This window comes from Gobius niger (genome assembly GCF_951799975.1).
Source record: "Gobius niger genome assembly, chromosome: 7".
In the NCBI taxonomy this organism is placed as follows: Eukaryota; Metazoa; Chordata; class Actinopteri; order Gobiiformes; family Gobiidae; genus Gobius; species Gobius niger.
Window position 1 is genome coordinate 27,774,894 of NC_136858.1, and position 12,360 is coordinate 27,787,253.

Consider the following 12,360-nt stretch of genomic DNA (forward strand, 5'->3'; position numbering starts at 1 on the left):
GCTAAGGGACATGTTATCGCGGCATTAGATATGGCGCGAGCTATTTTAGTCCGCACTCGACAAACAGGTATAGGCTGCACTGTGATAGTGTTTCCAGGGAGAGATGTGTCCTTTGGTGTCTAAGCAGCCGCACCGCACTCTGCACTATATATGGCAGAAATGGGGCTGTGTGTGTGTGTGTGCGGAACGTGGCTCTACGTGCAAGATTCGAATCATCTTAAGCCACTGCACGCTCGCGTTTTGAGAGATTTTTTTGCACACGTAGCCTATCACAAAAGCAAACACGAACAGATTTTCCATTTTGCTGTGAACTCCAGCCAATGCCGGAACATCAGCGTCAAGTGAAGTGTCTGTTTTTCTCTCTCCGAGCACGCACAAGCACACAAAAATGCCCTGTCTTAACCTGTGTAAACCTGTGTTTGAACACTGATGTCACTCAAAGCTGTCAGTGTGTTGCTCCGAGATTGATTTATTAGGTAAGAAACAAAGACATCCCCTATCACATGAACAAAGACTTGGATTTTTGCATTTCAATGTTGCAAATGATTTGGCCTGGATATCTACAGCGTGCTCTAATGACTCTAATAAATCATTCAATCTTTTTGTTTTGCCTTTAATCTCTTTCAAAAAATGTCACAACATCTAATATTCCCATGAGGCCCCACCTTGCTAAAGAGCATGTAGGTCAGCAGAAGTGTCATAATTGCATGGGAACACTATGTAATGTGTCATAATATCGAAGTGGGTGTGTTTGTTGCTCAAACGAGTTCGCCGAGCGTTTCTCTTTTATCAAACTTGGCAGCGTCGCTGGTTTTAAAGTCCAACTGATAAGTCGCTGATACCGTCGCTCTTCAACGGAAAAAAGGCACTAAAAAAACGAACATCTACGGCAAATACTTCAAAATGTCACTGGAATCTGACATGTTTGCCCCGCGTATAATGCTTTTTGGGATTGGCCCTGTTGGAATACTGAGGTATAATTGTATATTCGGGGTTGCCTAGTGATAGGGGCGAATGCATGGTGCAACACTCAGGTAATCAACACAAAAAAGAAGCGGTGCCGGCATGAAAGCATGTAGCAGCAAACGAAAAATGAGACTAGATTGGTTCAAGTAGTGCCAGTGATTCAATTTTGACTATTGTTTACAACTGACGCTGCTTCTAATTTGGGCAAATGTGGACGACAGTGTTTCTTATTCCCCGACATGACATCAGTTGGATTATCAGGGCACCGTGCAGACTTAGAACAAACCCTATCTTGTACTGGTAATAGCTTGGAAAGGACATGCATTAGTGGCTGAATGGCGAAAGACGCATGTTCAAACTCATGTGATTGTTATTTTAGAAGAAGAAAAAAAAAACGCTGCACCGCTCTCTCAGACGTTTGCAGGAAGCAGATAATGTCTCAAATGTAATTACGCAACCTCCTACTCCACCAACTTCCCCCCGTGCTCTCTACTAGAAAACTGCCATGTTGTCAGTGTGTCCGTTTGGTGCAGAGCGAGAGAGAGACAGAGAGAGAGAGAGGGAGAGAGAGAGGGAGAGAGGAAAGCGAGTTCTTTGTCTCAAATCAAAATACACCGCACACTGCAGCTCCCTATTTTTACAACCCTCTATCTGGCTGCTCGATGCTTGTAAGGTTAGTCGAGCAGAACATTGCCAATATGGGGACAAAAAAAAGGAGCAGTTATAGCGATTGGCTTTAAAAGGGGAAACCACGTGCCGAGATTTAGAGATAGCACGTCTAACACTTAACGGCAGGCTTGTTTACTGAGATACTGAGAAGCGGGGGGGGGGAAATGAGACCTCGTGGGAGAGCATGCCGCGACAGCTAGTCTTAATAGCATCCGTTTTCCAACAAAAATATTACAAGAAATGTGTAAAATGTTGCAAAACGGCCGTGTGGGTGTGTATGCTGTTCACTATAAAGTTGAATTCATTGAGACACAGGGTTAGATTTGATCAGACTGTTTGAGTTGGCCGGCTGTGAATGGGCAGAGTGCTTGTTTTCATTCAGCACTTGGGTAAATCATTGCACCATAGACCATGTTTAGGAGTACTCGCTTTCAGTAAATGACTTCTTGAAAAGTCTACATTGCCTCTCTCACAAAATACTCAAGGAAAATGATGCAAAATGTACAAAATGCTTTAATCGTACTTGGAAAGTTTTCATTCGATATTTGCAAATCTGTCGTGTTATAATGTGCTGTATGAATAAAGGTGGAATGGATTGGTCAACCGGTGCACCACATAGCTTTCAAATCATTTTGCTTTCAGTAGTAGCCTTAATACAAGATACATTGCAATAAATAACCACAGAGCTATCCCCGAATTGAAAGTAATGTTGAGCAAAATGGGGATCGTGTGATTCAAAATTGGGAAATGGGGGATAAGCAAAATGTAGTATTTGGTCACAATCCAATGCATTGACTTGTGTCGCTTACAACGACAGAGCTGCACTCTGTCTGTCCTTTTCTAAATGGGCCAACAGTGAATGGGCAGAGTTTCGTTCAATATCATAAATCGATTACTTCAGTGCACCAAAAAAAAAGCAGCTGAGTAAACTATGATTCAGATGCACAAATTGAAAGTAAAACGTTTTTTTTTTCTAAAATTAGGAGCTAGAAAGTACCTTGTGTTCTAACATTTGCATATTGTTCACGCTTGGCTGTTCAAAAAAAAAGAAAAAAAAAGAAGCTTTTCCCCAAGTCAAAAGCACCAGCAAAGTAAGAACACGGTGGAGAATAGCCATAGCTGAAGAGTTTTGTTGAGAAAACGCAGCAAAGACGCTTATGTATCATTTGGACAATCATGCACTTTCCCACATTATCCTGACTCGACAAATTCCGGCTGCACGAACATGACTTGGCACCCGTTTCTATCTAGTGCAATCAATTACAGCGTGCACAGGCAAAAATGTAGACCAGTGCATGCTCTAACTACTACTAACCCCGCATGAGAGAAAGGCAGGTATTGTGCAGTATCTGTGCACATTAGCAATGCACCCCTGCATGCTTTTTCCATAAGTGGTGCAGCCCTGAGACAGTAGCCTACTTCTCTCTCTCTCTCTCTCTCTCTCTCTCGTGCACTGTAAATCAAGCCTGCCGTCACAACACGCAAGCTATCAATAGGACATTGTAAAGGGAGGACTGAAAATCACTCAAAATGAAGCAAGCCCAGACGATTATGTTCATAGAAGATCAGAAATTGTATTTGGCAATTTTTAAACAAGTGCATACAAGTACAGCTAAAAGCATTTCAGTTTTTGCCAAGTGCTCGTAGAGTAGCATTAGTCACATTCTACGTTAAACAGGAACTGCCACCAGACCTAGAAGTACATCAAGAATTTTTGTTAAACATCAACAGAGGAACGTAGTCCATTATAATGAGTACATACCTTTATCTTCAAAAATATAGAAACACAATGTATTCAAAAATCAAAAATTATACAACCATGTTTACGAAGTATACTCTTCCCTTGGGTCCAATATGTACAAGTCCGTTAGTTTGTTTGAATGGTATGTATGTGATATTTATATATTTATACTCATATTTTTAATTCCCCCGCCCCGAAAAGAAAAGTGTTCAAAGACAAAATCAAGGGTCCCGCTCCTTTTTTACTTTGACATCTCCTGCCAGGATGGTGGCGATTTCCCCCTGCATGAAAGCCCAGGGTACGTTAGAGCCAACCAGTGGGCACTTCTCTCCGCTGGGACAGTACACCTCACCCGTGGCGCCTTGCTGCTTTATGCTTTCCCTGGAGCACGGGAAGCAGAACTTGTGAGAGGGGACAGAGGGGCACTGAACAAAATGTGTGTCCTCCAAGCGCTCGTGGCACAGGGTACAGCACAGGGGTATGCTGCCGGGTACAGAGGAGTCCGGAATGCTCTGGGGGTGCACCTGGTCCATGCCCGGGACGTGAGGGGTCCCGGCACCCGAGCCCTCCCTCTGGGGCAGCCGCCTCTGGTTTATGGAGGAGGGGGAGAGCGGGCTGCTGCTGTTCCTGCGGGTGGTCGAGTGCACCTGATTGGCGTCTTTTGGTGAGCTGTTGCCGCCTGCGTTGTCTGCGGCCATGATGAGTGCTGCCATGGGGGACTGGCCGTTCTGGGCTGCCTCAGGTGGTGTGCGGGACTGCGGGGATATCGTGGAGGGTTGGGAGGCGAAGTTTGGAGGGGGCACTGGGGGCATTTTGAGTCCGTCAGTGGGCGGTGGTAACCACTGCTGCGCCTCTCCGTTCATTTTGGCAGCCGTGCCCTCTCCCTCGGGCTCCGGAGACGCCTTTCGCTTCACGCTGCGGGGGTGTTTTCCTCTGTCTGGGGCGGGAAAGGGTTAAACAACTGAGTTACACAGCTCACACAGGCAGCACAACACTGTGCAGGCAACACTAGACTGGATTTCACTGATCCTTAGGAAAACTGCACAAAACACCACTATAATGATCAAATATAGCCTATAAAATGAAACTATTTTCACATCTGTGACGTTATTTAATGGCGGATAGCCTCATTTCTACATTATTCACATTTTTCAGTATTTACAATGTGTGACCTAAAACAGTTATAATTCCTAAAAGTGCGTCTGTCCTGTCACTATTTTGCGTATTTACCTGATTTTGAGCCTGTAGCTCCGGACTCGTACACCATAGCCCTTTGTTGCATGACCGCATGGTCCTTCTTGAATCTGTCGAAAGTGTGCAGCGCCATCAGGTCCCTCACGGTTTTGCCTTTGCCCATCCAGTCCTGCTCGGCACGGTTCTTGTGGCTCTCGCTGATCTCGGGCGTCATACTGTCAGGTCGGTGCTTGTCCTTCTCTCGGTCGTGCTCAGTGCTGGACACTGAGGCGGGTCTCTTGCCCATGTCCGCGGGGCTGCCTGCTGCCAGCGCTGAGGGCAGCCCCATCTGTCTGCCGTTGTGCACCTGGGGCACCGGGCCCCCGTTCACCAAAGGCACGAGGTTTGGCGGCACCGCGCTCCTGCGCCCTGGATTGGGGCTTTGGCGGTTCAACTCCGGAGGTTCATCCGGTTTAGGGAATCCATTGTGGACTGTGATGCCGTTTGCCTGCCTGCTGGACTGGTACTCTGGTCCCAGCCTGGGTGGCCGCTCTGAGGACAGTGGGTATCGGTCCAGCGGCTGCGGCGGTCGGGAGCCAGGGTCTCCCGCCGCGGCATGGTTCATAGCCTGGAAGTCCTTCTTCCCCGGGCCAGGAGACCTACCCTCCTGAATGCCATGAGCCCTCTTGAGCTGCCTGGCTGTCTCTATGACAAACTCAATGCGGTCTGCTCCTTCGTAGTTGACACATCCTCTGCACACGGGCTCGGTAAAATCCCAAATCATGGCCCACGGCATGCGGGGCAAGTCGCACAAATAGCACGACTGCCTCCGGGAAGAAGCAGCGACCGCCGCGGACGACATGGCTCTCCTCAGCGTCGTCGAGTCGAGCTCCTCGTCGAGAAAATAAACCCCAAAATGTGTCTAGTTCTCCCTAATCCCTTTAGAAAACGAATCAAGAGCAAGTTCCGTGCGTCGAAGAAGAATTGAAAAGGCGTCCTCCCTCGACTATTATGGAAACAGGGGCGAAGTTGGAGCGCAGAGAGAGAAGTTCATGTCGGTGCGTACTTTACTATGGCGCGGTGTGTCTCTCTCCGCTCAGTCGCTACTACTGCCTCAATGTGGAGCAGTGACGTCAGCGCCAGTATGAACGCAGCCTGCTTCCACTTGAGTTTCTATTGACTTGATTTCTTCGACAGACCCCCCTCCTCTCCGCCTTTCCCTCGGTTTACTGCAGCCTCTGTCACTCACGGCCCCCTTTCTCCGCTATAATTTAATCACTAGAACCGCTTCCCAAACATTTCCCCATTCGCCCAGCTTCCTCCACGTAGCGCTTTTTTTTTTGGTCACGGCGAAACGCGCACAACCCCGGCTACAGCGACGCGAGTCAAGTCGGTCTCCTCCAGCAGCTCGGTTGATTTTTTTCTCAGGAAAATATCATCAAAACCCCCGCAACAGAGTCAGGTATTCTTTCTCGCAGCGTCGTTTTGCAAGGAGGAGGAAAAAAAGCGCCCTCGAGCCGCGTCGTCTTTGCGCGCGCGGCTTTGTCCTCAATTCCTCAGTGTGTGTGTGATCCGGTTAGGGCTGACTGTGCTGGCTGCAGTTTGTTTTTCTCAATGCACAGCGCCTCTACGCCACGAGCTGCCGCTACTACGACTGCCGTGCAATGAATGAGGTGGGTCGAGCCCGAAAGCAAAACGCTGTTTACTTTCGAAACGCAAAAAGCCGATTTAAAGACTTGGAGACGCGTTGTCTTTTTACGCGCGCGGTTTTGTTGCGTCGCGGTGCACAAAAAATACATAAAAAGTTGACTGCCTTTTTATTTTTTTTATTTCTTTGCAAACCAATTCTTTTCACACCCCCGCCTTTCTAATCATTTCACAGCAGTTTTGCAATTACATTTTTTCTATCGTCCAGAGAGAGAAAAAAAATCATAATAATGGGGGGGAAAAAGGAAAGCAAAGACGGCCATTACATTGCATTACAGTAACCAGGAAGCCCTGTCATGAGGTGGGGATTTCCAGCCCAGTGTTGTAAACTTGAATGGATCGAGGTTACAGCAGCAGCAGCAGGATGACTATTATAGCTCTGCCCACATTTTATTCTTGTGCACTGCTGCGTAGCCAGTCATCCAAATCTGGCACCACTAAATCAAATTACTGCGCAATGAATCAGCCATCGAGGCACGTTTTTGTTGAATATTAAACCGACACAGGGATAAAGGGGGGAATGCCTATAAGCTTAGTCCTCACACTTCGTGGCCACACGCACAAAACACAACATCAAAACATGGCCATTCATGAAAGTATTAAAGGGCTATAAACCAGAACTGCACCCGTGTTCCAACAGCTCCGTGCACTGATCTTGAATTTAGATCAATATATCAAAGCACTGCAAATAGGAGTTGATATTCTTGTTTCACACCATGATTGTAGCATCTCTTCTCTCTTCTCTCTTCTCTCTCTCTCTCTCTTGCCCGTGGGGGATGTGGGTGAGGCAATGTGTCTGAAACCGGCAGACACAAAGCAGGATATGTTTGTGCAAGTCCGTGTGACGTTGGAAAGGGGAAGCGAGAGGTTGTTTAGTCACGTACCAGGGCCTGCCTCACCCATCTCTCGCTCTCTCTCTCTCCCTCTCCCTCCCTGCCTGGGACGTGGGGCCATTTGGCTGACTGCCTGCGGCCGCGAGCAACTCACTCAGGCATGAGGCGTATTCTCTTCAAAGGGGCCGCCCATAAAGAGAAAACAAAACAAAACACAATGTTAGTTAGTCGGGAGGTTGAGGCATGCTCTGTCGGTTAATTGTAGGGTAGTGTAACAGGGTTTTCACTTGCACAGACGAGGTTTTCTTCACTGGATGTTACACTTAAAGCAAATTAACAACACCTTCGTCACAATGTGTTCTAAGCCATGTTGTAATCAGTAGTAGTCTGTAATCTCATTTCCTGTAAACCCTCTCGTGATACTTTTGCTTGATTTTATCGAATTCTCTTCAATAACTTTCTTCTTTTTGTGTTTTTACAAGGCTTGGTTTTAGATACTTAACATATCGTTCATTATGTTCCAGAAGAATGACACGATAGGATGTAATTTAACATCTCACAGGAGAGAAATGGTTTGTGAAAGCAGCTCCTAACACAATAAAGCGAGAAAAGGCGTGTGTGCAATTAAACAAAATGGCAATAGAGATGTTTACATAATTATTAAGGGGGCAGTTGTTATGGAGAGGGAAATGCACTGTGACAGGTTCCAGCTAAACGGATCCATTAGTATTACCTGATTACAGAAAATAAATGAACGGTTCACATACAATGATAAAATTACTATAGCTTCCCCCCCCAGCGTCCAACCCCACAGTCTGTCACAACCACACAATCCCACAATAACATGGTTTACAACGTTCAGCAACCAATAAACAACCAATTCACCATGTTCTGCATTTCACTTTGTATCCGTCCATTTCCCACAATTCACAAAACACACGAATATACATAATCTAGCTTCACTTCCGCCGCAAATATTTGAACATCCATCAAAACAATGACGCGGTGTACAGCGTTATATTCCCTGGAGCTTCAGCACCAGCGTCACCGGCCGACTACCCAGCGCTCTGTCAACACACGGTTTCCCATCATGCCTCACTCCTTCGCCCCCTTGTTGGAGACCGAACAACACCAGGAAGTGTGGTTATAGGCTTTATGACACAGATAGGAAATGGCTGTTGTGCGGGGGGGGGGGCAGAATAAACAGTCTTTCCTCCAGGATCGGTGGGAAACATTGGCGCTTTGATCCTCTGCCTCCGCACCGAGTTAATGTTTGTGCGGGCAAACAGCTACGCCTGATTATGCAAGAGTGGTCCCGCTGAGATTCAATTAAATCCTAAATGACCTGATTCTATAATGGGAAAGATCCAGCGATTTCACAAAATACTGCGGCGGCTTTGAAGAGGCAGAGGCAGCATTGGGCACGTCGCCTATAGGCAAGTCTGAGTTTTATTTCACAGTGTTTTTCATCATAACTTTTTTTTAGAATTGAATCTCTCCTCAACAACAAGATGGATTTTTTTTTGTGCCAAGGCATAATACATAAAGATAGTAAAAATAAAAACACCTATCTCTTCATTTATCCATGCTTGGGGCTGCTGCATTAAGTGTAAGCAAGAAGTGACCACACATTCCTACTTTCCTAACCCTTTCACTGCTTGTAAACATTGGAGGTAGTGGGCGGGGCTTAGCCAGAGACAGGAAGCTCAACTGTCCTGCCCACTTCCGGTCCTTTGGGGGTGCCAGAAGTAAAAAATCCCATTCATTTTATCCATTGACTTTTCAAAAAAATTCAAATATTAAAGGGATATGTCAGGATTTTTGACATAGGGCCTCCTTTCCTAGTTATCCAGAGTGTTTTTTTGTTTCTGGAGATATTTATATTTAATAAATGCAGTTATATTTGAAGAGTTTAGTGGTGCTATGCTAGTGCTAGGCTAGCGCATGTCTATGGTAACTAGTAGCCTGCCTTAAAAACCTCTTCAAAATCATCGGGTAGTCTTCCAAACGTTGCCATATCTGATTTGCAGAAAGCTCCTTTGTGAATTCCACGTGTAGTAACGCCAGCCGCAGGTAAACAAACTATACTGTAGATCCGGTAACCTAGCAGATCACTCCGCCGCTGCGTAGCTTACAACCAGGAAGTTGATGCTGCTCAAATATAAGTTATTTAAATGCAAAGTGGTTGTAATAAAAACAAATATTCAGTCAACACAGACATTTATATCAGTAGTCTGGTGTTGTAAGTGATTTGCCTCAGGTGCACTGTGCTTAGGTCAGACTGTTTTTAATGCAGGCTACTAGTTACCATAGACACGCGCTAGCCTAGCACTAGCCTAGCACCGCTAAACTCTTCAAATATAAGAACTGCATGAATGTAAAGAAAAATCTCCCGAAATCAACAACACTCTGGATAACTAGGAAATTAGGCACGATGTAAAAAATCCCGAAATATCCCTTTAAGAGGCTAATCAACTAAACTATTATAACAGCTACATTCTTACACATATATTTGCCTATAGACGCGGCGCCGCTGTCATTCTCCTTGAGCTGATTTGTGGTACAACACCAAGCGATCTGTGTACTATTTTTCTTCTTCTACCTGAATGTAAATGGAGACATGATGCGGCTAAATAAAGAATGAGTGGTTGGTGTGCGCTCGGGGGAATACCCAACACATGACACTGCGACAGACCCGGCGACAAGCTGTGACGTTATTTTGTTCTGTCACTTTCCGAGCCTGTTAAATTTTATATTGAGCGATGTTTTATTCATGAAAGCAAATCATTACACATTCTCTCTGTAGCTCTTGCACGCTGTTTCCCCCTCTGTTGTTTTTATTTCTTACTGCCCTGTTTTATGTTATATAACCCGTAGTGCCGGGAGGAGAGCCCAAACGCCATGACTCCTAACAAGTTGCGTGGATTTAAAAGGAAGGTTTATTGCACCTCGAACGGCTTGTGTATGGCATTCGCAACTTTTCCGCAGCGCTGTGACGACACGCTCCAGCCAGAGGGCACGTTTGCCCCGAAAAGCGGAGAGAGAATTGCCCTTGCCTCCGAGTCGGGCTGCAGACCAGATTGACACAGGAGCACCGACTGTCCCATGCCCGCCTAAACAAAGCTCATGCGGTTATTTTTAGCCGCTGATTTGCACTAGCGAAGGATTAGCGTGCAGATAAAATGCGGAGCAATCTGACAATAATATCAATCACGGGGACACCGAAAGTAGGACGTGATTGATGGGGCAGACGGCGAGTGGGCAAGCAATCGAATCTGTGTAATGGTATGATGTAAGCAGGAGAGTTACTTTCACAAATGAAACAGGGCCGTGCATAAGCTGAGCGCTGTTGGCCTTCAGTGTTTACAAGAAGGAGACAGGGTGAAATAAAGAAGAAACCGCCGCTAGTCAATATGAAAATGTATTGGCAGGGTGTATGTAAGGTCTGTGCAATTACTGACACACATTAAGCTAACATCGGATTAAGTTAAGCGCGTCATCTGTCATTATGTGTTGACAGTGGCAGGGTGACTGTTGTTGAGAAAGCAACAGGTGAGTAAGCGAATGTAATGATGACGTGAACCCAACTGCAACACATTTAAAGGGATATATCAGGAGACATGGAGCCTCATTTCCTAGTTTTCCAGAGTGTTGTTGATTTCCGGAGATATTTTTTTTGTAATTCATGCAGTTCTTGTATATGAAGAGTCATGTAGCGCTAGGCTAGTGCAAGGCTAGCGCATTTCTATGGTATCAGCTAGCCTGCATTAAAAACAGTCTGACCCGCTCCACAGTGCACCTGAGGCAAATCACTTAAAAAGCCAGACTAACCATATAAATGTCTGTGTCGATAGAATTATTTTAACCATTTTGCTTTTAAAATAACTTAGATTTGAGCAGCATCAGCTTCGTGGATGTATAAGCTACGCAGCGGCGGAGTGATCTGCTAGAAAATAGTCCCTCAAAATGCGACCATTCATGTGATGCAAGGTCAGTTATATTCCAAAAATTATTCTATCGACACAGACATTTATACGGTTAGTCTGGCGTTATAAGTGATTTGCCTCAGGTGCACTGTGGAGCGGGTCAGACTGTTTTTAATGCAGGCTAGCTGATACCATACAAATGCACTAGCCTTGCACTAGCCTAGCGCCACGAAACTCTTCAAATATAAGGACTGCAAGAAATACAAAAAAAAACATCTCCAGAATCAACAACACTCTGGATAACTAGGAAATGAGGCCCTATGTCAAAAATCCGGAAATATCCCTTTAAGTTCTCAGTGCAAACAATTAGAAAGAGTTACAAAAGTGAGAAACAATAAGTCACTTTTAAGTCTGTCAGATAGAGAATGTATTTCTTTATTCTTTCAATGTTTGGACTTTTGTAGTGTAATAAATGTACTGTTTTTTACTTCTTTTTTTGTCAGTGAATAATCATTATAGCTGGATAGACTTACAGACTATATTTGTCATTCAGATGCATAATGTACACAGAACAAATTAAGGCTGAAATCATGAAATAATCGAGCAGCCCTTCTCTGAGTCATCCAAGAGATTTCCACCCTCATCATCGGAGCTGCATTGTTTTTAAAATGTTTACTTCTCAGTACTTCAGTTTGCAACCAAAACAAACCATTTCTAAAGCATTCCAGTGCAGATGACAACTTTTTGTAAACCTTTCCCATTGCCAACAGAAAATGCAGCACATCTACGGTCCAGCATTTGCGGTTATGTAATAAGGCCGGATCTGTTTCCAATGTCTTTCATCTGAGATTTGACGTCATCAAAGTTTCAAATCCCTGAACTTGACGCTGCCCTGCGAGGTGTTTGTAACGCAATAACAAGGTACAGTAGCTGAGCTGTGATAAAATGGAGGAGTCCAAATAAAATGGACGGTCCGAAAGTGGAAAAATGCGGCGGGCGACTGGAGTCCGGGGGCCGCAAAGGTGATGTCATTGGACCGGAGCAGGAGGCGAGCGAAAAACAAGTCTCTCTCTTTATTCTGATCCTCTTTGCACTCTCCGGCCCGAGAGGGGAGGGTTTGCGGGGTGTGTGTGTGTGGAGGGAGGAGGGGAGGGGGGGTGCACTGGCGGTCGGCCAAGGCAAGGGCTGCTGGGAAATGGCTGTGGATGCCAAGCAGGCCCCACCGCCAACATTAGAAGCTCACATCTTTGTTCTCAGAAACCTGGTGTGCTGCCAAAGGCCTCATTTCGGCTCCATGGCATGATTACACTGGATATAGGCCAACTTACTGAGAGCCTGCTCGCTC

General features: G+C 45.7%; 1 protein-coding gene and 1 long non-coding RNA gene across 3 annotated transcripts in view; one reads left to right on the top strand and one right to left on the bottom strand.

Annotated features, from left to right (window-relative positions):
• Positions 1-3,532: 3,532 nt before the first annotated feature.
• irf2bp2a (interferon regulatory factor 2 binding protein 2a) lies at positions 3,533-5,886 on the bottom strand. The gene is made up of 2 exons (XM_079559431.1): positions 4,607-5,886; positions 3,533-4,313 (listed from the first exon to the last, which is right to left on the bottom strand). Exons 1-2 carry the CDS (start codon positions 5,409-5,411, stop codon positions 3,598-3,600), a joined length of 1,521 nt encoding a protein of 506 aa, XP_079415557.1. The 5' UTR covers positions 5,412-5,886; the 3' UTR covers positions 3,533-3,597.
• A 114-nt stretch (positions 5,887-6,000) lies between these two features.
• Positions 6,001-12,360, top strand: part of LOC306965417 — a 45,439-nt gene continuing 39,079 nt past the window's right edge. For both annotated transcript variants that reach the window (XR_013793022.1, XR_013793023.1), the window contains exon 1: positions 6,001-6,222. This is a non-coding gene — a long non-coding RNA (uncharacterized lncRNA). The remainder of the gene's footprint in view (positions 6,223-12,360) is intronic.